At 36.2% G+C, this 27,076-nt stretch overlaps 2 protein-coding genes across 2 annotated transcripts; both read left to right on the top strand.

Annotated features, from left to right (window-relative positions):
• Window positions 1-293: 293 nt before the first annotated feature.
• On the top strand, window positions 294-2,578 carry LOC120250314 (BTB/POZ domain-containing protein At1g63850-like). Its single transcript, XM_039259120.1, has 2 exons — window positions 294-1,354; window positions 1,453-2,578. Exons 1-2 carry the CDS (start codon window positions 485-487, stop codon window positions 2,443-2,445), a joined length of 1,863 nt encoding a protein of 620 aa, XP_039115054.1. The 5' UTR covers window positions 294-484; the 3' UTR covers window positions 2,446-2,578.
• A 15,396-nt stretch (window positions 2,579-17,974) lies between these two features.
• On the top strand, window positions 17,975-22,689 carry LOC120250143. The gene is made up of 8 exons (XM_039258927.1): window positions 17,975-18,191; window positions 18,283-18,304; window positions 20,573-20,629; window positions 20,712-20,793; window positions 21,719-21,814; window positions 21,902-22,026; window positions 22,105-22,123; window positions 22,215-22,689. The coding sequence occupies exons 1-8, from the start codon at window positions 18,089-18,091 to the stop codon at window positions 22,446-22,448; spliced, it is 738 nt and encodes a 245-aa protein (XP_039114861.1). The 5' UTR covers window positions 17,975-18,088; the 3' UTR covers window positions 22,449-22,689.
• The last annotated feature ends 4,387 nt before the right edge of the window (window positions 22,690-27,076 follow it).

The following is a 27,076-nucleotide window of genomic DNA, read 5'->3' as shown; positions in this document are numbered from 1 at the left end:
ATCTAGAAGTAAAAACATAGAAAAATGGGATTACTCTATAATCTTTAGTGCATTAGTTAGAAAAGAAAAAAAAGAACATACGAGTGAAGCCACACCTAACTCAGCATTTACTTTTCCTGGTCTGACAAAAAAAAGACCATGTCTAAAATGTGGGACCCAAAAGACCAGCCTTGGCAAAGGGCATCTCACACGAAATGAATCATCTTCAAAGATCAAACAATCCATTAAAGCTGCCTTTCATCCCCATCCCATTTGCCCTTCCCTCATTAAAACCCTGTGTGTTACAAAGCATGCTCACTTATTACATATATATATATATATACTCCATATTCATTTATCTTGAATAATAATAATAATAATAATAATATTAAATTGAAATATTTAAATGGGTTTTAATGGATGGATGCTCACAAGTGGCCACTTCCCCCAAGACAAGGATCCATTAACTCTCCCATCAAAAGACGACAAGTAGGTTTGTGTTTAGATGGCAGCCCCAGCTCAGCTCAAAACTCATTCCCAACAATTTCAACCCCAGACTCACAGATCCAAACGCCGCAAGCGCCGAGACACCACCAGCGTCGCTGCCGCACCGCCGCACGTTGTGTCCACTGACGGTGCTTGGTGTTGCTCTGCTTCAAAATCCCATTCCTCCTCTCCTCGCCGGGCTGCACCGCCACCACCACCACCTCCTCCTCCGCCACTGCTTCCGCCACCTCCTCCTCCACCTCCGCCTCCGCCTCCGCCTCCGCCACCGCGGTTTTGGGCTTCTCCAGCCATGGACACATCGCCGGTGCCGTACACCGGTTACGCTCCATACCCATCAAGCTACAGCAAGTTCAACACGGCTCTCAACGCTGGGCTTCTCAACCCCATGTCTCCCCCGCCGCTGCTCGACAAGACTCGATCCAGCCCTACTCTCTTCGACATGATGGCTAACGAGCAGGACTACCACCCGAGACCACAAGCTTCTGCTCAGCCGCCGCCTCCGGCGGCGGCGCAAGACCGGCAGCTAGTCCTCCAGGAACGGGTAGCGCTTCTTCTCGGCAGTCGTAGCCCTGGGAACCAGTTCAATGACCCAGAAACCAGCGACGTGAGACTCACTCTCAGCTCCAAAGACGGGCTCAGCATCTCCATGAACGTCCATCGCCACATCCTCGTCACTCACAGCCGGTTCTTCGCCGGAAAACTCTCTGACCGGTGGTCAAAACAGCAGAGGTCTCTTCCTCACCTTGTTGAGATCTCTGATTGCGACGATGTGGAGGTCTACGTTGAGACTCTTCGTCTCATGTACTCCAAGGACATTCGCCGGCGTCTCATGAAGGAGGATGTGTCTAAGATCCTTGGCATTCTCAAGGTATGGTTTTTTTTTTTTATTATTAATCTTTTCCGGTAAAAATAAAAGGTGTGATTTTTCTGTCAATTTATCGCATGTTTGTGTTGGATTTTGAGCAGGTTTCGTCGGCGATTGGGTTTGATGCTGGGGTTTTGTCTTGCTTGGAGTACTTGGAGGCGGCGCCATGGGCAGAAGACGAAGAGGAGAAGGTGGCGTCTTTACTTGCTCAGCTGCATCTTGAGAGTTCAGGAGCAGGGGAAGTGCTGAAAAGAGTGTCTTTGGAGCTTGCCCCTTCTTCAATGGAGGATGGAAGTAGCAATGGAGGTGGAGGGGAAGAGATCCTTGTGAGACTCCTACAGGTGGTGCTTGAAGGGAAGGATGAGAAGGCAAGGAGAGAAATGAAAGGCCTAGTTTCCAAAATGCTTAGAGAGAACAACAATGGTGGTGGTGGTGGTGGTGGTGGTGGTGTTGGACATTGCTCTGGAGATCTCAGTAAAGGGTCTTTGTACTCAGCTTGTGATGGTTGTCTCAGGCTTCTTCGACACCATTTCTTCCAAGCAGCGGCCGGAGAATTCAATGAAGTAGCTCAGATTGCTCGGCAAGCAGATAACCTACATTGGATTCTAGACATTCTGATAGATAGGCAAATTGCAGAGGAGTTTTTGACGACATGGGCAGGAGAGTTGGAGCTCTCAGAGGTGCATGGGAGAGTACCGGCTTTGCATCGGTATGAAATAAGTAGAGTGACGGCGCGATTGTTTGTCGGAATTGGTAAAGGGCAAGTGCTTGTCTCAAAGGAAGTTAGATGTATGCTGCTTAGAACATGGCTGGAGCCATTCTATGAGGACTTTGCTTGGATGAGAAGAGCATGCAAGGGATTGGATCGACATCTAGTTGAGGATGGTCTTGGAAATACGATACTGACATTGCCACTGGCAATGCAACAGGAGATACTTCTTGCTTGGTTTGATAGGTTCTTGAACTCTGGCGATGATTGCCCGAATATACAGAGAGGCTTCGAGGTGTGGTGGAGGAGGGCATTTTGGCGGCGAAATGGGGAAGTTGATCGGTCCGCATTGCTCAGGATTGCTGCTGTTTCAGACACTTCTTGATGATAATTCTCATAGTAATGACTGTAAAAATAATAGCCGGGCTTTTGTTTATGATGCATTGTTTGTTTTGAATGAGAATCTGAGATGAGTTGAGTGAGTGAGTTCACTAATGCTTATGCTGTTGTTTTTGCTATTGGCTTCTTTTAAGAGTATGTTTGTTCTTGAAGAAGTCGTAGAACAGAGCAAGAGGGATTCTATTCTCAATTGGAATTGAAAAGATTGAATTGGATTGGATTGGATCTCATATCTGGCCTTTTTTTATAATTCTTTTCTGCACAGCGCTTTTGTTTTTTAAATGATGTAGGGAGGGAACTGATTAGATCTTTTTCTTGATTATTAAGTTTCCTGTTGCTGTGAAGTTAATTTCATGTTAAGCCTAATTCTTACTGTGAAGAAGAAGAAATCTTCCTCTGTTGTGTATAGATCATTGTAGTTGTGAATTAATACATGTAAATTTGTAATTGTGTTTGTACTCTATTTGCAAATCAACTATTAATTTAACAATTAATTGGCCTTGTAAATATTTATTTGCTGTTACCAATGAAATGTAGAGAGTGAGTACCAAACAAGGGTCCTTTTTTTTAATAAACAAGTGGTTGGTTATTTATGATATGTATAATAAGTCATATTTGCATTAATATTGTGGCTGCCTTTGAATTGGAGCATGTTTATTATTATTATTGAATGTTATTGTTTCACCGAAAGTTAAAAAAAGAAAAATAAATAAGGGAAACAACTACATAATATCTCTGTGAATATAACAAACTTGTCCTTTCTTTTGTCACAAACTTCTTCACACTTCTCTTTTGAAGTCGAAATACATCACCAAGGGAACCTGAAAAAAAGATCTTTTTTTTATAGCTTGGATAATGGACAAAATAACCCCATTGCAAATTATTGTCAAACATTTTTGTTTGTTTGTTTTTACTTTATTAATAGGATAGGAGTAAATCACAATTTATTGAAAAATAAAAAGATGAAAATACAACATAAGAGGAAAACAAAAGGTCCACCAGGTAGAGTTGTCAATTTTCTAAAAAATGACAACTCATTTTCTTTCCAAGTGAGAGATTAAAAGTTTAATTTTTTCTTGTAAGAATATTTAACAATATTGGCCTTTTAGGATGAAGATTTATCACACATGAAAAGTAAAAAATCAATTTTATCCTATTAAAAAAATCAAATCAAATCAAACATAAATTTGTTATAAAAATATTTTTATCCCACTTCTCTCTCCCCAAATCTCTGCCAATGATCTCTTGTGTGGAAGAGAGAACTGGAGATTTAGAAATTTAAAATGTGGTTGATATTTCTCTGGAAACGATTTTTTAGAAAAAAAAAATTGGGGAGAAAAAGGAACACTGTCAACAGATAAGCATTTTCTTATTTTATAATCTTTAAAATTCCTTAAAAACCCATCAATTGTTTTTAATTCAAAAAAGTTCCTTAAAAGTCCTTATTTTTAGTGTAAAATTGTTTACAAACCATAACCCAGTGAAAAGCTATATAACCGTTGCTTTGGCAACTCACATAAGGTTAAACGAAGGGACACAGTGAGAGGTTTTTAACTAATTTTAAGTGCCTTTCATGACCATTCAAACTAGCAACAGACTTACAGCATATATATGTGACCAAATTAATAGACATTACCCATTAGATATACTGCTGCTCATAGGCGGGAGGAGAGGGGCCAAGGGTGTGCTTGAGCAGCCCCTTACCCCCATGGAAAAAGTTTATATATATATATATATAATTAAAATCTGGGAAAATTACTGTTCACCCATCGTAATTTTTAAAACTTCCCAAAAACCCCCTCCTACTTTTACACACCCCGGACCGCCCTTCCATTAGTGTTTAACTTCCCTTTTACCCCCTACCGTTCACTTCAAATGGGTCCATGTTGTGAAATCCCATTTTTGCCCTTGAAAATGGTGGGAAAAAAAAACGCCAAATCACATCATGTCCAACATTTTCAAGGGCTTTCTGCTTGGTTTCTGATAGACAATGCCTAGAAGTTGCATTACATTTTGTTCTTCTCCTCATTTCTCTTCATTTGGTTTGTTCGACTTCAGTTCTGCCGGTTTCGTAATACGGTGAGAATCTCTTCGTTGCTATCAGTTTGACCATTCTGCGGGTGTTTATTATGGCAGCTCATTTGTGGTAATGATAGATGTAAATCTGTTTCAGGAAACGAGTCTGGGTGAAGTTTATCATACCCGAAATATATAAATCGGTTTCTCCAACAGAAAATGAAGTTGATTTCCATCGGATTGGTCAAGTGCACTCCATCTTCAAATGAGCTGTAGTCGATTTTGTTGTCGAGACAGACCATGTGCCATTGTCGAATCCTACTGAAAACGAGTTCATTTCGTTGTAAAGTTCTTCTCGTTTATGGTTATCTATTTGTATATTTTAAATACTGTTTAACTATTTGCTATTATCTGTTTAAATATATTACAAATATGTTTAATAATTGTCGTCTCCGTTTAACTTTATCTTTAACTGTTTAACTATTCATATTAACGTGTAAATTCTCAAAGTCTCTGCGTAAAATATTGATCTTTTTCGTTTGAACTGAAGTGTTGGCAGGTGGCAGGTGGCAGGTGGCAAGGTTATGGTATCCCGTGCATAAGAATTAATGACGGCATTAATTCTTGTGCACGGTAACATAAATATCCGAACACCCGTTCATTGTCATCAGTCAATCTCGGTCCACTGTGCGTTTCACTTTTTTCTCGGATATGAAGCGTCAACCTGCTTGTGGACTTCACACCATAAATGACAAGGAAGAACCCTTCCCATGGACAACCACTCCTCGTCGTCCTCATCCTCCTCCTCCTCCTCCTCTTCCTCCTCCTCATCTGCTTCCTGTGTATGATATTCGCTAGAGTCAGACGAAAATTCGAAGATCAACTCTATCTTAAAGGATGTCTCGTGATCCTCCTCATCTTGAGAATCAATCAGCCGTAATCACGCAACAAGTTAAACTATCTTTTCTTGCCCAAGTCGAAATTCCCGCATAATTGCCTGAATGCAGAGGATTCTCCAGCGGTGGATGACGGGCAAGCAATTAAGCGGGCATTTCGACTTGGGTAAGAAAAGAAAGTTTTCACTTATTGCGTGATTGCGGAGGATTCTCTAGAGGAGGGAGATTAGGAAACATCCTTTAAGACGGAGTTGATATTTATCACTTGAGAATTTTTGTTACCGTTTAAGAACCTTACGTCAGTGTACAAATATTACTTTCTGTGTTTAACTATCAGGATTTTCGCTTAAGTCAGGCCATGACACATTGATTAATAGACGTTTTCATGAATGTGTTTGTTTAACCTTTTTTAATGTGTTTCGTTCTACGTTGTGCAGGTTCAAGTTGATGCGCATATTATGTAACCGCCATGAGCATTCGAATATACAGACACTTGGTGAGTCAAACCGAAATCTTAATAGACGAACGAGGGTCGAGTCGCGAGTGTCCAAGGTCCGAGAAGACGTTGTAAATGTTGTAAATGTTTTATTTTAAATGAAACAAGCTTATTTGAGTGTGAACTTATGATATTTAATCAGATTCTCCATTGTAAACGTTTAAATATTTTAAACAAACAAACCTATTTGAGTGTCACCTTGTGATAACTTGTGAAATTTAAACAGAGACATAGTAAAAACAATTTGAGAAACAAAGAACGGCATTGTAAACAATACAAAAAGTTAAACAATAATTGATTTACTCTTTAAACAATGACAACAGTGTTTAAGCAAATACATAAAGATGTTTAAACAGTGACCCAGGAGGTACCCATCTTCAATGCGGTGTCAGTAAAAGCATTCAATTTAAACAATAACATATATTTTAAAACAGTTAAATCACTATATGTAAACGGTTTACACATTATTTACATGATATAGACTTTAGTTAAACAGTTAACTGTTATTTTAAACACTAAATGTATCTGTTTAAATATAAAAACCTTGACGTTTAAACAGAGACTCATGTTGAGGTAAGAACTTTCATTCGAGCGATGACAATATGTCTTCCTCGCGACAGTGACATATATTTCCCTTTTTGCCCTTGGGATGGAGGGAAAAATACCGCCCAATCACATCACGTCTAGTCTAACCTCTATGCATACAACTGTGCACTTTTTTGTTTGACTATCTGACTGCTGTTTGTTTTTTACGTCTTCTTCTTCTTCGTCTTCTTTTTGTTCTTCATTTCATTTGGGTTGTACGATTTGGTTTTCGGCCGATATATTATGGAGAGTTTTTGTGGTATTGCTAGATTCAACGGGGAGGGAAGAGTGCTAATGTTCACGGCTCAGACTTCTTGGGAGTTGGTGTTAGCTGAGATATGTGAGCGATGGGGTCTCAAAATTTCCCTTGTCAGGGTGAAGTTTATCACACCAGATGGATATAAAACGGTTTGTCCAATAGAAAACGATGTTGACTTCCAGCGGATGTGTCAAGTGCACTCCATCTTCAAATGCGCTATAGTTGATCTTGTTGTCGAGACAAACAATGTGCCATTGCCGAATCCTAATAAAAACGAGTTTTACTCGTTGTAAGTTCCTTCTCTTTTATTTGATCCAGTTGTATGGGTTCATTATTGTTTAAATATGTCAGTCACTGGTTAACATCTTGTACTATTCATTTACGTTAATTGGTAACTGCTTAAGTATTTAATTTAACGTTTAAATATTTGCATTATCACTTAAACAATATATTCTCCGCTTAACATATTGATCTTTTCATTTGACTGAAGTGTTGGCAGGAATTCAGATTCTGCGAGTGGTCCCGTTCAACCCCATGGTGACCCTGACGGTGTGGGATGTCTTCCTTCCTCGTCAGATCATTCTGAAGTGCTGTCGTTGGATATTGGACAACGTTTTGACGGTGTTGAACATTTCAGGGATGTACTTCGAAATCATGCAATCAAACGGAATTTTGACTTCAAATTCATAAAGAACGAAAAACATCTGGTGACTATGGAATGCGCTGCCGATGGTTGTCGTTGGCGCCTTCATGCATCAAAAGAGTATAATAAAAATACTTTCAGAATCAAGACAATCAACCCGTCACACACTTGCGGTGGTGGCATAGGTTCGGCGTCACATCGGAAAGCGTCCAAAAAATGGGTAAGCGTACGAGTGATTCAGAAGCTCAAAGACCGGCCCTTGTACAAGGCCATTGACATTCAGAAGGACATGTTGCGGGAACATGGTGTCCACATACCATACAAGCAAGCTTGGTTGGGAAAAGAGCATGCCCGGATGGTCCTCGACGGCAGTGACATCTCCAGCTATGAATGTTTGCTTTGGTATGTGGATAAGGTGGCTAAGACAAATCCCGGCAGTGTTGCGATCGTGGAAAGAGACGGTGATCATTTTAAACATGCATTCTTTTTCTTTTCGGTAGCGTGTATTGTGGGATTCAAGAGGGCTTGCGGGGCAGCTACGTTTCTCGATGGTACCCAGCCTCCTTGGAAAAATTTTTGGGGTACACTCATTTGGGTGCCACGGGGAAAGATGGAAACAATGGTTTTTTTCCACGTCGCCTTCGGGTATAGTCGACAACGAGACCGATGCCAATTGGACTTGGTTCATATCTAAGTTAGGCGATGCTTTTATACGAGGAAGGAGATTATCATGAGATAATTACCTTCGTGTCGGACGAGTCGAGGGCCTTGTGAACGCAATTGCGAGAGTCTTCCCTTCTTTGCCACATGCATACTGTCTTCGACATTTGGAGGCCAATTTTATGAAAGCCAATGTCAGACTTGGGAAGGCATTGAGGGAGGAGTGCTGGTCTATATGTTTCCGCATTGCGTGGGCATCCATGGCTAAAGATTTCGATGATACCGTGAATGAACTACAGGCCACATCACCCGAAGCTCATCACTGGTTGATTAATAAATCGGATAAGGCACATTGGTCGAATTATCTGTTCAGAGGTGATCGTTGGGGTGAGATGTATTCAAATGTCGCGGAGTCGTTCAATTCTTGGATCAAAGAAGTTCGTCATTTACCGGTGACGAAAATGGTCGACTCCATAAGGTCTGCGAATGTTGATTTACACTTAACATTTTGTGTTACCCTTTAAACATTTTCCATCTTTGTTTAATTAGACTTGTTTGACTTTAAATATTAATCCTTTCGTTTAACTATTTACAATAATGTTTAAACATGTTTACGAATTATTTAACCATCACTGTCTTTGTTTAACCTTATTTGCCAGGTTTAAGTTGATGCGCATTTATGTAACCGGCGTGAGCAAGCGAACAAATGGGAGACCTACTTATGCCCAGACATACATTCGAAGGTAGAGATAATTGTTGAGGATAGCCGAAATCTTCGTGTTGGTCATTGTGTCGATGATCGTTACGAAGTGATCGACCAGTGCAGCAACTCTGTAGATCTTGCCATCAGAACTTGTTCATGTCGAAGGTGGCAAGTTTATGGTATCCCTTGCAAACACGCTTGCGCTACAATAATGCAGACAGACACCAACGTTCATCGATTTATTATCGGCTACTTCACCGTCGATAATTATAAACTGGCGTATAAGGAAGCTATATTCCCCATACCTGACGATGACAGGCCTTCAGACGGAAATCGTGAGCTTCGTTTGTGACCGCCTGTGTCGAGAAGGTAGACTGGGCGTCCTAGACGAAAGAGGATCGAGTCGCAAGCGTTTGATGTCCGCGAGTTACATTGCAGCCGCTGCCATGGATCCGGTCACAATCGTAGATCCTGTAATGAAACTGTCACCGAGTAGGCATTGTAAATAAGCTGACTTCTAAAGAGAAACAATCTGAATTGACTGGAAATTTTTCATATTTAAACTCTTATTCTTTATAGTGTTATCAGTTATTCAAACAGAGACAGTGTTATGTTGAATAGAGAAACTGTAATTTTAAATGTTTCAAACTGATATTTAAACGATAGATGGTAAAGTTAAACAATTAAACTGAAATGTATACAATGACACTGTAAATTAAACAATGAAATGAAACTGAATGGAATTTAACCTGCTTTACAATTGAAAACAAACAAAATTTACATTGACATATACAAGTCATGTTCTTCGAAAATGAAAACAATAAATTGAATTTGTCCTGGTTTACATTCGAAAACAAAATTGACATTAACATATACAAGTCCTGTTCTGCGAAAACAAAATTTAATCCGCTTCGGACGACCCCCCTTTCTCATGGACGCCGGCTGCCTCCCCTCCTTAAGTATGCGGGTAACATACTTTAATCTCAGGTAAGGAACGTCTGTCTGCGGTAGCCGTAGCTTCTCACCCCAAAGTAATTGCTCGATAAACCGCATGACATAGACGGCGCAATCGACGCTTCCTTGTTTTTGCCGTAGGGTTTCCATGTCGTAAACTAGTGGGTACTTTGCGGTCGCCGACTCGCCGAACTGCATATCGACAGCCGTGTCGAATAAATTCCGCTGTCGACATATACAAGTTGAGATTAAGATACCGATTAAATAACAAACACTATCAATCGGACATAATTAAAGAACTTACCATGTCCAACGCGTCTTTTTCGTACCCCGCGCATGAAGAATAATGCCTGTATTCTTGTTTGTCATTGTTAAGGATGACGACATGGAAGTGGCCATTCATTATTATCGGGAGGATGATAATTTGAACTTCATGCAAGCTGCGCACAGCATCTCCGATCATAACCATAGTTGTTTCATGTGCGTCGTCCTGCTTTGACATAAACAGTAGCCCAGTGATCTTGTGATGGAGGCGCTTCTTGTAGGGATATGGCACTTTGCTCGGCGACTTTTTGTATTATGCATACAAAAGCGTCCATCACATCATCTGTGACCATCTCCTTACCCTCGAGCGAGTGTATAATTTGTCTCGTGTGAGTCTGGCAGTGTCGATTCTTCCACACTATAGTCTTTGAGATTAAAGCGATATCGAGATATAATTAGACCATATTCTAAATATTTAAATGATATTATCAATGTACAAATGATATTATAAAGAATTAAACGTTAAGTAGATAAATTAAATAATAACATATAAACATTTAAACACTATCACAAAAAAGTTAAACACTATCATAAAAACTTTAAACACTATCATGAAAACTTTAAACTTACCTGTCCATACGGCAATTAAGGAAGATCCTCATCAACTCCTACTCGTATTTGTTAAGACGCGATTGGCCAACCCATTTTTTTTTCTTCGGAATGAAGACTTGCCGAGCCGTCTTGTCCCAATTTTGATTGGCCTTGATCATCTCCCTCGTTGCTCGGTAGGGGTCTTCATGGGGCACTGTCGTTGAGCCTTGACGGTGTTCAGCACCAGCAGCATCTTCCTTCGATGCGGGGACGACGACAGCATCAACCGCAGACACATCCTTACATGGTTGTTGTTGTTGTTGTTGTTGTTGGATTGTGTCTGGCTTCGATGTGGGGACGACGACAGCATCAACCGCAGACATACCCTTACATGCTTCTTTTTGTTGTGGGATTGTGACCTGCTTCGATGCGGTACTGTCGGCCACGGCCACGGCAACAGATTCAACGATCTTCTCAGTCGTGGCCACGGCAACAGCATCAACGGGAGATACACCCTTAGCTTGTTCTTGTTCTTCAGGGATTGTGTCCATCTTTGATGCCGTAATCTCGGCAGCCAGTTCCACCGGGTCGGGGATTTCGTTAACAAGAGAGTAAACGATCTTCTCAACCGCGGCAACGGCCACACCATCTACGATGTCCTCCACCGTCATGGCCATGTCATCTACGGCGACAGACTCAGTAACAACATCAGCCGCTGATGGTGTTGCTATTGTTTCATCGTCAGCCGACGGTGGAGACAGAGGTAGTATTGTTCTCCTCTTTTTCGCAAGTCTCTTCGAATGTGGCCGTCTTGGAATGGCCACCCCGATGATGTCGTCGTCGTCAAATTCCGACGGCTCGTCCGTCCCGGGTGGTTTATTTCTTTGGAGGGACGGCGCAGTCGATTGTGAACGTCCTTCCAGTGCCTCAACATGATCGATAAGCCGAGGAAACTCGGTCATCAATATCTGGCACACCTGCATAAGAGTTACAGGAGCACAAAACCATACTCAATACCTTAGATTGCAAACTTCGGAGATAGCGGTGCAAACTTCGGAGATAGCGGTGGAAACTGATGAAACTTAGGAGCACAAAACCATACACAAAACCATACTCAATACCATACTCAATACCTTAGATTGCAAACTGATGAAATGCCAACTACTTGCGCGGGACTTCTCCTTCGAGATACCGGGTGGAAAGGGAAAAAGCTGCAATTACGGAGGTTGCGCAGAGTAGAAAAACTTGGAGATAGCTCGAAATGGAAAAAGCGAAGGCGCTAGTTGAGAAAAAAATAACTAAAAAGACTCCGATAGAATTTCTCTCTTGGGGGTTACCCTACGGAACCCCCAACACTTCCTCTCATACTGCGAAAATGGGCTGCAGATCACGACTCCCCATGTAAGGGTATTTTCTTCCATAAAATTTGAAAATCACTCTGTTGACATCCGTTACATGCTTTGGGGGTTGAAAAACATGGAATTAAAAAGGAAGGGGTTTTTGGGGAGTGTAAAACTAACGGGGTGTTTTTGGCAATATTGCAAACTTAGAGGGTGGTTTTGGCAATTTCCACTTAAAATATTCTTAATTATAATTTATATATGTATAGTTCTTTCTTTATTAATTTTTTTTTTGAATTCCACCCATGCTATTTAAAATAAATTAAATAATAATAATAATAAAATTATTATATTAGATAAATTCGATGTTAAGTGATAATAATAAATATGGGTAGTGAAACGTGCATCAATTTTAAATTTTAAATTTTAAATATTTTTTATTGAATTTATCAATTTATAATTATCAATTTTCTAAAAATATTGATGTAAAAAACAATAGTATACTCCCTCCGTTCTTTTTTACTTGTCACGTTTTCGAGCTTTTCTTTGTTCATTTTATCTGTCACATTAGAAGTTTTGTACAACATTAAATGATTTTTTTTTCAAATTTACCCTTTAATTTAATGTACTTCTACAATTTTCGGTAAATCACAATCAACTAAGTATTAAATTATATACTCCACTTAGTGGAGTTTTAAATTAAAGTTGTTTTGAAAAGTAATGGAATTTTTTTAAGAAAATATAGGTAACCAGCTAACTTCAACTAAATTTTGTTAATCGGTGTAAATTACATAAATGTGACAAGGAACGGAGGGAGTAATAAATAAAATAAAAATCTAAATAAATGCAACCACTATCTTAAAAATATCTAAGAAAGACATAAACTTTCTCTTTCAAGATTAGATGCAATTTCTCTCTCTTATAAATTAAAAGCGTGATACCATAGTGAAATTTAACTTTAGAACATTTGCTGGTTGATTCAATTGGTGAGTTTTTCTCTTAGCTCAATGTCTTCCAAATTTATATTTTATGTAAAACCTATCTTTTTTATATATATCTAATTTAATTTGTTTTGATTATTTTTGTATGAAAAAGTTTTTGATATTTGTTAAATATTTGTTTTGTTATTTGTTATGAAGAATTTATCGTACAAATTATTGTAAAAAATTGTTAAATATTTGTTTGATTAATTGTTGTCAAAATTTTGATTATTCATTGGATTACTAATTGCATTAGATTATGAATTTGCATTAAGTTATTTTTTTATTGCATTTTTTGTTACATGTTAGTTGAGTTAATTGTTAATTATGTAGATATGATAGATTTTTTACACTTAACTCAAAATTTTTAAATGCACGTATATTTAATATAGATTATTATTATAATCTCAAATTTGAATTAATATAATTGTTTTAAATTTATAATTGGTTTAAATTTGAATTTAGCACCCCCTTAATTTTCTTTTTCCAACTTTCGCCAGTGCTTCTACTAATATGGGGAAGAAGAAGATTGAGAATTTAAGAAAGTAATGAGCAACGGAAGTCACATCAATCTTCCGAAACAGATCCTATTTGCGCATGTTAGGGGCATTCATTTCGGAAAAAGTGGTCTAAAGTTGGGAAATAGAGAAAATGCCACTTTCTTGAAATATGAAGAAGTGATATTACTTACAGTACTTCTAGTATTTATTTGTTAAAAATGAGAATGGGGTTGAAGAGTTCAGGAGTTAGATAGAGTTTTATGAGTTCAAAAATGGCTTTGGCAGTGGAGGAAAGTGAGTTTTAATAGAGTAACTCACCTTTCCCCCATTTCCCTAAAAAATGACTAAAGTAGGTCTAAACCTACTTCAAGATAAAAGAAACATAAAAAATGGAGGAAATTAGACCACTTCTCTCATTTCCTCCAAAATGAATGCCTTTTATAGGTCATTGAATAAGAAATTGGATTGAGTAAGAGACCAGTCCATTTCATGTTGGTAAGTACATGCTCTATTTGATACTTAATCTATTTTACCACGGTTTACTTTATTATAAATAGGTGTTAATTTGTTTGAATAAATCTTTGAGAGTCTTTCTTTTTCTTAGATGCATGTTTGATGTAAATGCTTGTCTATATATAATGTTAATTTCATCCCCTAATGGTCATGACACATTCTTTGTAAAGGTTCTGGTGTTCTGGACGAATGCATTAACTAATTAGTTACTTACTCTCTCTATATATCTTTGTTGTTCTTAGCATATGACTCGTGACAACTTTTTCATATATTGCTCATATATTCTAAAATAATTGCTCTCTTTCTCTCTATCCTTTGAAAAATATATTTGCTTTCACAATTTATTATTAAAATTGTTATTAAATACTATTAAGGGACACCACTTTTTCAATTGGTTGTTGCTTTGACTATGTGTTTTCTGTTTTTTAAACCCACTTCTATTACACACACACACACACACACACACACACACACACACACACACACACACACACACACAACATATTAGCTATATATAACATACTCATCTAAGAACATGAAAAGATATATAGGGTCCCTTTAATGACTTTGGCATACTCATTAGAATTGTAAAAAAAACTTGCCAAATAAATGGACCGTTCTTTTCATTCATTCACATGTGCCTATGCCTTAATCACATGCGTCTATGCCTTAATCAATTAAGAAGCAACCTTCACATTGCTATATAATACTCACTTCGGTCTTTTTACTTGTCACATTTTAAAGATTTTTTTTTGTCCTTGTTATTTGTTCATTTAGAATTTTGTAAATCATTAAATATTGTTTTTTTTTAAATTTACCCATCATATTATATATATTTCTACAACTTCCAATAAATTATATTCAACTACATTTTTTTTGAAGCATATTTTATATAATAGTAATTTTGAAAAGTTAACGTAATTTTAATAAATTTTAGATTATTAACTAATTTTAACTAACTTTTTTAATCCACATCATTTAGATAAAATGGACAAGTAAAAATGACCGGACGGAGTACTTAGTAGAATCATTGATAATTTTTCTAAGGTGTTAGTTTCTTTTGGTGCCACACTTCTTATAAAGAGAGTGATTTCTTTAAGGCATCCAGGAATATTAGGCTGAATAAGTTAATAACTTATTTGAGACCCTTTTTGCATCAACTTAGGATAATTGTACATAGTAACAAATGGGGTTACACCAACTACTAACCATCTGTAAAAAAATGATTACAGAAGATGTTCTTGTTGTGTTTGTCCTATTATTGCTAGGTGCCTTAAAAAATTACCCTCCTAGTATAAAAGACGTGGCGGCATCACTAGGCAACTAACACTCGCCTTATTCAAACATAAGCACACTATTGACCTTATAAACAAGATGGTAACAAGATGCACTCAATGTATACCATTCAGTAGAGATGGTCCTTATACCAGTTATTCTAAATCATCACTACCATCTCATCATGCTATATAAGGACAAGAAAGAGTACTTCCATTATTCCTTAGTCGCAAGCTTGACATATCATTCTAAAGTCGATACCATCATACTATGCACTCACCATTTATATTTTTGTTTGCCTTGAACTAACCCAAGCTTGTTTTTTCTAAAGAGAATGTGGTTCGGTTATTGCTTCTCCACAAAACTTAATGTATATAAAATTGATGGTTACCCACTAACGTATGTGTGTAATTGATTTTAGTAGGAGTGAACAATATTGAACAATGTTGATTGTTTCATATTTGTAATGAGTTCGTGGAGCAGATTTCAAATAACAAGCAACTCTACCTACCATATGCTGATATGGCACACTAGTGACTATAGTATGTCACCCATAAAACTAATAATAGCATAAGTTGGAGCCAGTGAATAGAGTCTAAGAAGAAGCTTGACGTAAGAGAAGACTCACCATCTAACACATTCACCACACACCCGTTGGCAAGCACACCAAGAATATGAGCAACAAATGTCCATGGTCCTCCTTGTTAGATCAAACAGAGGAAGAAGAATTTGAAAAGGCTACGAATTGCCACTCTTCTTTAGACTTAATTCACCTCCACCAGATCTAGTATGCAATCGGGAAAGTAGAAATAGTTTTTAGGATACAACGAAGCTCCAATCGAATATGTTGCACACATAAACTCAATCTCTTGAATTATCACAATAGAGAGCAGCAAGTTGTTAGAATTCTTTGAGAGAAGGTGAGAGTTTTTCTTATTTTTAAATCTAAGAGATAAGAAGAATTTATAAACATGGAGACACCTCTTATCAAATGACGCATCTTTTAAAGAAATAACGGACTCAAACGAGAAACGGAAACAGATGCATCTGTTCAGATTGCTAACATATGTCTTTTTAAATTGATAACCATCTTTTCAAATCAGATATGTATCTTTAAATATTGATAACTAACTATTTTAATCATTAATAAATAAAATTTGAATTAAATCCAAATTTTATGTGACATTAATCTCACATATTTTGAAAATATTTCTAACACTCCTTTCTCAAAAGATGCTTCACTTGCCCCAAGTGACCGGAGGATGTGCTGCCTACTTGCGAGGATGCAACATTGGCTTATATATCATCTAGAGAACCATAAGTACTCTCCAACTTAAAAAAGAAATGGTGCTTACACAAGTGAGATGGTTATACCTCACTTAGATATAATGTGTCAAAGAAGAAGAAGAAGAAACCATGAGACGGTTTTTCACTTAAATGTAGTATTTCAATGAAGAAGAATAAGACATGGTTGCACCTCACACAAGAAAGGTGACACAAATGTTAAGGGGCGCATTCATTTTTTTGTTGGGGGAGCTAGTAATGGGCTGATTTTTTCTATCTTCAACACTTTGATTTTGAGCAAAACTCACTTCAGTATTTTTCATTGAACTAAGTGAAATTTCATATGAGCCCATCTCCCCCCTTTTCTTTTTTTTTTTTTGCACTTCCTATAAACTATTAACATTCAAATTCTCTGAAGTGATATAATTTTCAACTATTTTAAGAAAGTGCCACTTTCTCCAACATTTTCATTCCAAAGTATCCCCCTACACCAATAATAAAAAAAAAAAAAGTTAGGTAAAAGCTTTGCTTTCCATCCTTCATGGGTGTTTTTGAAACTCCATAAAAATTTGTTACTAAAGAGAATTTAAAAATAATTGAATGAAAAAAAGATTGCAGGAGCTTAGAATTAAATTTTCTTAATTTTTTAAACTTTTAGTTTTAAACTTCTAACATATTGTAAATAACTTTATTGAAGTCTCGAGTTGATTTTAATATATGTATATATTACATTGATTTGGATTTGATTTATATATATACATTACATTGATTTGGGCTTGATTAAACGAGAGCAATTTAATTATAGTCAACAATCCCCAAAACTAAATTTACTTTCATGGTTGAGCTCAACCCAAATGCAAACCCAATTAAAAGTAAAATCTACATTTAATGATCTACTATAAGCCCGAATATAGATCAATTGAATTGAATTCATATTCAAAATTATCCAATCCGAACTAAAATCACTTCGGTTCAATTCAACAGTGCCCAAATCAAAATCAATTAAATTGATTAAACCATACTAACACATTCATTCAGTTTGAATCAATTTCACTAACTCAACTGGTAACCAATTGGATTGGTTTGGATTTTTCAAAACTTAATTGTTTCAATTCAATCCAAAAAAATTTCCAGTTCAATTAATTGAACCATGCCTTTCCTAGATATTGAAGGTGAGCTAAAACTCATATGAAATGAGGAAATTTACTCATAATCACTGTAATCTTAATCCAAATTAAACTAAGTTCAGTAAATAATTCTATTATCATTATTTTTAGAATTATCTTTATATTTTAAATAATATTTTTTTTTAAAAAAATTCACATATTATGCTTAGATTCAATTCAAGATAATTTTTATCTCCCTGATAGAAGATTCTACAAAATAAATTTCTAATTATAAATTATTTATTTTAATTATCAATTTAATTCTTTTAAAATTTATTGCAAGGAAATTTTTCGTGAAATTCATAATCAAATAAAAAATTAATTAGTTGACTGTCGTCGTAAGTCGTGAGGTCAACCATTCTGGAGAGTGGAAAAAGACGCGTTCCGTTCATTGGAAGTCTCCTCGCTGGCATATAACTTGAGATCTAGAAGGCAAAGATAGGAGCTTTTCTCATCCTTTGATCCCTTCTCTTCGTCGTCTCGCTTGCTGAAGCTTGGGTAGCCATGGCGGCGTCCCAGGAGTCTCTGGAAAAGATGCAGCTCCGGCAGAGCTACCGGAATGTCTGGCACACCCCTCTCATGAACACAATCCAGGCTGATTTCCCTTGTAAATCCTTTTCTATCTTCAATTTGTTGGGTTTATTCTTTTTCTTCTTCTGTTTTAGATCTCTGATTTGGTTTCTTCTTTTTCTCTGCAGATTGCTGTCTCTCGCTTTGGTGGTTAGTGTTCTCACTTTGTTTTTCATTGTGGTGGTTGCTTTATCTTGTTAATTTAGATGCGTGAATGTTTATCTGTTGATTTAATTTTAAAGATAAATTAGTATGGTGAATGATTTTTAGGAGACTCTTAGCAATTGGAATTAAAATCCAGGAGGAAGAGGAAAGGAATTATGGTTTAGGTTGGATGCCAGGACATAATATTAATTGTATTAGATGGAAAACTTGTGATTCATAAAGATAACTTTTGACTTTGTGGGATATGGTGAAATAGTTTGATTTGGTTTCTGTACGTTATTGAATTTATGGATTATAGATGGTAGATCTCCTGAGAATGGTTGGTTTTGATGTTATTAGGCCATTAAGCAATTATTTGAACTTGTGGAATGTGCAAACATTATATATTTTTATCGAGTTGCATTCTGACGCTCAATTGATATATGGTCACTAGTTTGGTGTGGAAAAGGAAGACCAAATGGTTTGAATTGATTGTCACATAGAAAATGTGGTCATCTAGAATTTAGAGGTGCAGAAAGAAAACATAACATGCTTTAATTTGTTGGTAGTTGGCACATAAATGTGTAATACTAAATAGAAAGTGATATATAAGTAATTATTGATATGTGAATCATTCCAAACTATTAAACTTCTACTGATTTCTGTATGAAGTATGTCTACAAAGAGTAACACTTGGGTTCTGGATGCTGCTAGTACATTGGGTTCCCTATGTGGCCAAGTAATCTAATAGCAGCAAACATGCGTAAGCTTTGTCTTACGAGAGCTTTTCCTTTTCAATCTGAACTGTTAGGACGCAATGTTCACAAGATGAAAGAATTGTGTCATGAATTGCTAGAAGTCGCACTTCTATGACTTGTTGATTTCTGTTTGGGGATGCCCTGTAAATATCTATATTTCAATCTTGATCTTAAACTAGGTGATGGAAGTGAATACTGTTAGTTGCTAGTTGTGGTCTAGGTTCTAGGTATTTTGGTGGATTTTATTGCATTCATTAGTCTTAATATGAATGCATAGCTGAGCATGTATTGGAAGCTCTTGCCTCTTGTTTCTGACATTAGGAGATATCCCATGTTAGAGAACCGTCAACATGTCATATTGACAGCTTAATTGGGCCTTGTTTGCATTGGTTTTCAACAAAGTAAGGCTTAAGGGCAGTTGTCATCCATGTAGTTTACTGGTGGTCCTTGAATTTTCAAAATGTTATTTGTACTTTGCCTTCTTATTTATTTTTTGATTTTGTGCTTTCAAAATATTCAATACGGCTGCCACTTAACATATGATCCAAAATTACATTATTTTACCTATTTTTCCCTAACCGTGAGGAATTTAGGGTGAAAATGGATATTGGTATAGACTACCAAGCTGATCTGATATTTGTTTTAAAAACTAAAAAAAAATATTTCGACTGGGGAAGTGGATAAAATAGTTATTTGGGGTCATATGAAGTGGTGACCATTTTGAAGTGCAAGAGCCAAAATGAACAAAAATGCAAAATACATGAACTATCTTATAAGGACTTTTGAGGATTCGATCTTGTTGGTTGTCGGTTGTCCACATTTCTCATAAAAAAACAGAGGACAAGGACAAAAATGAATATTAAGGCAAAGTACACGACTGAAAATGCAGTTAAGCTTATTCAATCCTTAATTAGTGTAAACTTGTCTATTTTTTTCTTTGTGTAGATTTGATTGATTTTTGAGTACCGGAATGCTGCCTTTTTTTTTTAACCAGAACATGGCTTTGAGTTTCTAAGAGATGATTCTTATTATCAAGTAAACAAGGTAAATAGGTTCATGACCTCTTTATTGGGTAATAATAACCATGATGTATGTGCCATATGTTTGTTATACCCAGTACCTGCTAAAGTCATATTTCATAAGTTGTACGGAAAATACTGCTGTAGGAGGTATAGTCCACTGCTAGAACTATCAAAATGGATTGCCGCATGCCCTCTGCTCTTCTAATATTGTGATTGCATCTAACTTTCTTATTTTGTTTGGAATCTTTGGATTCATGTATAGCGTTAATATACATCAGAACAGTTGCCAAAATCACTATGTTCTTTCCTGAACTTTTACCTGAGCATCATTTTTCTCATGATCTTTGTATTTGCTAATGTGCCAATATTCAATTTCTTTGCCATCTTCGTTGGACAGCATGCTTCTATTTAAGTAAACAGAAACAACATGTTTCTGTTTAAGCAAACAGGAAATTACAAATTTGTTTTTATCTGATGAATATGTTTCCTCACAGTGGACCATGTGTTTCGTACATGCTTCGGAAACGAGCTTTGTATAATGACATGTCAAGGTAATATCAATTATGGATTCCTAGCTTATACAGATGCCGTTACTCTTTTGCATACTTATTTCAAGTTTTCTTTCTGTCATAGGTATGTCTGTTGTGCTGGGTATCTGCCATGCAGTGGCAAGTGTGGTGAGAGTCGTTGCCCAGAATTTTGCCTCTGCACAGAGGTATTTACTATTGACAAATTCCTCAACATAAGATATATTTTGGAATGGTTTGTCCTCCATCATTATGGATGATATGTCTGTCAACAATAAAATTCTTGATATAATATTTAGGAGATGCATTATGAATTAATCCACAGTTCAAATATGTTTTGGTTGTTGCTGATTTGGGATGAAATAAGGTTATGAAAAACTATTACTGGATTACTGTTGTTAGATTCAGATGGCCATTAGATTGTCTGATTTGGAAAGGGGCACAAAAGTGGGTTTTAACATGTTTTGATATATTGGAAGCATGTATAGTTTAATGCACTTTATAAGGGGCATACATGTTGAGATATGTTTCTATTCAGTTTTCTATTGTTTTAGCCAAGTAAGAACAACTGAGCATTTTAACTGGTATGTTTGTCATGTCTTTAAGTATATTAACCCTATTTCTTCAAAAATATATAAAGAAATAATAAGTTGCAGAATGTTTAATTTAAGATTTCTTCTCCATTAAAAAGATACATGTATGTACATGTGAACTCAAAATTTGTCTTTCTGCAAAAATGGTATGTTCTCCATTGCTGCTATTGTTCTGATAAATCAGATATCTTTTTGGTTTTTCTTCCCTTTACTTTTGGTCTTTATTTTGCTCTGCTACAAAATTTAACTTCGCTGTGTGACCAATTTTATTTGGGCATTTTAATCAGTTTTGTGTTATAGCCTTTGCTATTGAGAGATCATGTGTGTATTCCTAAACAGCGTCTACTTATAAATATCTTTGGTTCTGTACAAAGCAAGATCATATATTTTATATACATTTAGGCCTTGTCATGCCTTCAAATTTTTCAAAATATAATTGACACTATTTGGTGGTTGTAAGCTTACAGCATCTTCTCTGTGGATATAAATACAAACCTTTTTCAATTGACATTCTTTTCAGGTTTTCCTCTGCTTTGGTAATTCAGTGGCCTCAACCCGCTTCTTGCTTCAAGATGAATTCAATATTCAGACAACTCAATGCGATAACTGCATTATCGTACCCGCTTTCTCTATCTCTCTCAAATTCGCCTCTGTTACCATCCAAACTTGAAAACAATTGTTATAAGTTCTGCTTTAAATGCAGGGATTTATGTTCTGCCTACAACAACTAGCGTGCATTTTTTCCATTGTTGCGTGCATTGTTGGAAGTGAAGAACTTCAGGAAGCATCCCAGATACTCAACTGTTTGTCGGATTTTGTTTACTGGACGTAAGATTCTTCTTCCACTGCTCTCATCCAACAACTTCTGCTCCATATCACCTAACAGCAATCCCATCTATTTTGCAGGGTTTGTGCATGCATGCAGGTACGCTGAAACAAGTTCAACTTAACCCAATTAATTCACCAATTTGTTCAATAAAATCATCTTATAATTACTGTTGCCTGGTTGAGATCAGACACAGCATAAGATTGAAATGGACAAGAGGGACGGGAAGTTTGGACCACAACCAGTAATGGCAGTGCCTCCGGTTCAGCAAATGTCGCGCTTAGATCAGCCTGTCCCACCGTCTGTGGGTTATGGGTCTCAACCAGCGTATGGTTATACCCAACAGTCGTATGGGCAGCCTGCTTATCCGCCTGCGGGTTCTTACCCGCCGCCTGGCTATCCCTCTTCGGGTTATCCCAAATAAATGAAGTATTGAAATCTTTTGTTGATTCTGTGATCGTGGTTGCACATCGAGTTGTGATCTCTAGCACTACTCCTGATTTAAGCATGCTGTTTAGTATGATGGTCCATTGTTACATTGTGTTTATGATTGGTGTTCTTCAGGACCGGTGTAAGATTTGAGCAATAATAATTGTTCTGGCTTAAAAGCCACTGGAGTTTACTCTGTTAAAAAGCTTCAACGATGTGCTCTCTCTCTCTCTCTCTCTCTCTCTCTCTTCATTTACTATTATATTCCCCTCATTTTTGTTCTGATTGTTCTATGTACATTGTGTTGGCACATGCGGCAGGGAAATGCATTATGTTTGATTTGTTACAAAACAGATCATATTGGAATGCTGCAAAAGGAACTATAGTATGAATCAGATGATTCATAATTACAAGCATTATTAAATTCAGTTTTTTTGGGGTTAAATGAGTTGCATAACAACTATTGCACATCAGTTAAAACAGGAGTAATGTATACCTACATAGACTTATTGTGTCAAACCAGTGAATATGTCATATGTTAGGCGAGAATCTATACTATTGCAATATTACCTTAGTGATAGGTGAGAAATATCTAATGTTTAAATGTAATATACCATAGTGTCCATAAGAAAAAGCCTATATAATTAATAGTAATTAATGAGATTGTATTCAAGTGCATTTAAAAAAAAATTGATTTTATCAATATTGGTATAGCTAACTGTAAGATGCGGGAGTCTCATGTGGGAAGTTGCGAAGTTGGATCCTTCTTCATGGACAATGATGATGAATAGTATAAATAGTGTCATATTCATTTTGTTAAAAAAAAAAAAAAAAGCTTGGTCTTTGTTTTCTTGGTGATCTCATAAGTGTTAGAAGTTTAAACATGATTAATATATAATGTAGCCAACCTGTGCTCCATTTTAAAAAAAAATATGCCATAAACTCAAGTTATGCTAAGGTGAGGTTAAGCTAATTTTTTTTTATTATTTTTATTCAAATTAATGTAAATTATTTTTTATTATTGATTTTTTTCTTGATTAATGTTTTGAATGTAAAGTGCGTTTTTGGCTTCTAGGGTTTTTATAATTTATTGTTTTAATTTCTCAAAACACTTAAGATAAATTATTCTTTTTCTATTTTTTAATTTATATAATATATATAATTGGTATGAGTTTGATTAAACTGAAACAATGTAATTATAGTTAACCAATCCTAAAACTAAATCTACATTCATGATTGAATTCAACCCAAAGGCAATACCAAATTTAAATCTAAATCTATATTAAGTGTTCAACAAAATCTGAATCTAAGTCAATTGAATTCAATTCATATTTAGTATTATCCAAATAAACTCAGTTCAAAATCACTTCAGTTCAATTCATAGTCAATACTAGCCAAATATCTCCTTCTCAAAACTTAAGCACTTTAAACAAAGCTAGCTATAAGTTCCAACTAAATCACACAATAGAAGGCAGATGAGCTCTTCTTAAATGGTAAGCAAAGGGACTCTCAGAACATCTTTTTGTCCCCTTGGAATCAATTTTAAGAATAAATCTAGGAAGTTAATTGATGAGATCTCCTTGGCTACAATTATGAAGGCATTGAACAAACCTTTGAACTCCCCTGGTTAAGCGAGTGGCATTAGACAAACTCAAAGCTTTTGTCACCGATATTGTAAGAGTGGATGTTGAGTCCTGTACTAGAGCCAACTAAAGATTCTAGCATATACTATATACCAAATTCCTTAGCAAAGCCATACTTTTGGAGCAAGTCAAGGTTGCCTTGAGGAAAAATGGAGAGATTTTGGTGATTTTCCTATAGCTAATCTCTCTAATGGGTAATAAATCATCAAAAAGATATAATACAAGCAAATCTTAGAGAGAAGTTGGGCAATGAATGGCATGGTTCTGCAATTGGCATCATGGCTAGCAAACTTCTAAATGATGTTTGCTATTTGTTAATAGCAAGTGTCTAAATGCTGCAACATTTGCCTGTGAAACTGTGGGATAGAGACATCTTTGAAATGATTACAACTTAATTTGGCAAGCTCTTAAAAATCAATGATCTCATCATCACTCAGCAAAGCTAAATATGCTTGTGTGTGTGTGTGTGTGTGTGTAGAATTAGACCTTTCTTAACCTCTTAAACATGGAGTTTAGGTGGATGATGATGAGATGAATGTTTTTGTTATGGTTCGCTATGAACATCTTCCAACCTTCTGCTTCCATTAAGGGTATGTATTCATCAGCTAGGTGCTTCACCAATTGTGTGGTCTTTGCGTGGGCACGCCATAATTGTGGTTCAATGTGTAGTGGAGGAATACACTGATTCGGATTTTGATGTTGCTGCATTGCATATGACTTCAAATCTTGGTTGTCTAGCCCCACAAAATAAACTGGAGATTGAACAGGTCAGTGTTGGGCCTTGATTTCTCATTAAACACTAGAACTGTGGCCATGGTAGGGGATGGGAGCCAATCAAGCTTCAGTACCCAAAACCAGCAATAAATCTTAATGTAACATAGTTGGCATTTTGTGAAGAATTTGAATATGTTGCATGGGGCGATGATTCGTGTTCTACATGCTGGTGCTAGAGGACATGGTAGAAGGAGCAATTTCCTTTAACTCATCACCCAAGTGATGATGGCCTTGGGATTTTGTATAATACGGAGCCGCCAATATGGGATCCTGAGCTAGGGGCACTATTTGAATCTAATAGTATGGGTGTTAGCTTGCTATCCAAGCAACCTAATATAACTATTGATCATGATTCAATTGATCAAATAACGTGCTTCTTATGCCAACATGCCAACAGGGGTGTAAAGACTTATGGATTTTCTTCTCCTATGCATCAAGATGGTCCTCTATTACTATGTTCCTCTAAAATGGTAAATTTGTAGTACCTTCCACTTGATAAAATCATCCTCCACTCCTTGATGGTGGAGTGAGTTTCTAATGTTTTGTTAAAATTGTAGTTTTATCTTGATAGTAAATGATTATATAATGCATGACTCTATCATGAGGAAGATTGAAGATGGTGAGATCGAAGAATAGAAGAGGATGAAATTGGAGATGTAATGATATTGGATTAGTTCCAAAGCATTCTTAAACGAGAAGCTCAGGCTCACTAAAATTAGAGTTAAGCCATATCTTCCTGTAAGAAAGGGAGATTGAATAGGAAATGTGCTTGAATTGATTCTTGGTTGTTTTTAATCTTAAATGTCTTCTATCTAATTTAAATTTTATTTACATATTCTTATGTTATTCTATTTCACTATGACCTCAACTAATCTAATTTGTTGGAATTGTAGGGGAGTTTCTAATACAAATGTAATTAATTAGATTTTTGAACTCGCTAAAGACCATAAACCCTTTGTGGTATGTTTGGTGGAACCTAAGGCAGATGAACCAAGACATTTTTAGGTTCCACAAGGAATTCAGAGGGTCTTAGGATTAAGTTTCCATTTAAGTAATTAATTTAACTGGTGGGATTTTTTTTTCTTTGGAGGTGATTAGTTAGATTAGTCAAGCCTCTTGTAATTTCAAAAGGCTTGTATTCACCTGATATTTTCCTCTAAACCTAATGACTACTACGTGTTACCAGTGATTTATATTGGGTGCACTCTCATTGCTAGTAAAAGCATGAGTTTCAATTATCCGGAATATATGTCTAATCTGGATAAACCATGGTTGCTTATTGGGTATTCCATTTCTATTGTTTCTCCCTCTGAGTACTAAAGGAGTCTTTTCTCTTATTACTCTCTTAAATCTAGTTATTTCAATGATTTTATTGCTAGCAATGCATTACTTGTTATTAGGTACGTTGGCTCTATTTTTATATGGTGTAATGGTCAAGTAGGTTTTGGTTGTTGATGGGTTGGGTTGGGTAGTTGGTTAACAAATTACCATTGGAAGTATAGTTCTCATATCACTATTCATCTTCCAAGGATTTCTTTACATCATTTTCCTTCAGTACTTGTAGAATTTCATAAAGCTACTTCTAAGAGTAAAAGTTTTATATTCAATATTTATTGCTATGATTATCTAGGTTGTCATAAAGTAGTCTATAATTCTTAGAACTTTAGTCCTAATTCTAATCCTATTTTCTCTTATATGATTTCCCATACTAGGTCCGAGCTTATAAATCAGAGGATTAATTGTCTTAGATCCTTAAATAGTGATATTAATTCTATTGAGATGGAAATTAGGTCTATTAAAGCTTCATAGTTAAATGTTGCTTATCAATTTGGGGGTCTCACGTAGTCTTAGAGCTTTTCATAATAAATATAATGGCCTTCCAAGATAGAATTCTTTTAAATGTTGTTTCTCAATCTAGAATGATGTGGGTGCCGAACGGTGAGTTAAATTCTAAGTTTGTCTCATAAAAGCACTTGCATTAGTAAGAACAACAATTGTGTCTCCACATCTTTGATTGCAATGGCATTTTTTCATACCACCAGGAAGGGGATTGAGGTGTCTTTTATTTTGTTTTACTCAAAGTCGTAGACTTCATCCAATACAATATTTTATTCAGATATTCCTAGTGCCCTTCTTATTGATTTAAAAGTCTTATCCAATAAGGATAGTATGTGCCTTACCCTGGCTATATCTAAAGCTGAGGTCT

The sequence above is a fragment of the Dioscorea cayenensis genome, chromosome 19 (genome assembly GCF_009730915.1).
Source record: "Dioscorea cayenensis subsp. rotundata cultivar TDr96_F1 chromosome 19, TDr96_F1_v2_PseudoChromosome.rev07_lg8_w22 25.fasta, whole genome shotgun sequence".
Classification (NCBI taxonomy): Eukaryota; Viridiplantae; Streptophyta; class Magnoliopsida; order Dioscoreales; family Dioscoreaceae; genus Dioscorea; species Dioscorea cayenensis.
Note: the sequence above shows the minus strand (reverse complement) of the source record. Positions and strands in the feature narration are given on the sequence as shown.

Excerpts from the sequence above, each read along its gene's own strand:
- LOC120250314 (XM_039259120.1), top strand. The coding sequence starts at position 485 with ATGGCAGCCCCAGCTCAGCTCAAAACTCATTCCCAACAATTTCAACCC. Across the intron at positions 1,355-1,452 it reads AGATCCTTGGCATTCTCAAG|GTTTCGTCGGCGATTGGGTT; the intron begins GTATGGTTTTTT and ends GATTTTGAGCAG.
- LOC120250143 (XM_039258927.1), top strand. The coding sequence starts at position 18,089 with ATGGCGGCGTCCCAGGAGTCTCTGGAAAAGATGCAGCTCCGGCAGAGC. Across the intron at positions 20,630-20,711 it reads TTGTATAATGACATGTCAAG|GTATGTCTGTTGTGCTGGGT; the intron begins GTAATATCAATT and ends TTTCTGTCATAG. Across the intron at positions 20,794-21,718 it reads AATTTTGCCTCTGCACAGAG|GTTTTCCTCTGCTTTGGTAA; the intron begins GTATTTACTATT and ends CATTCTTTTCAG.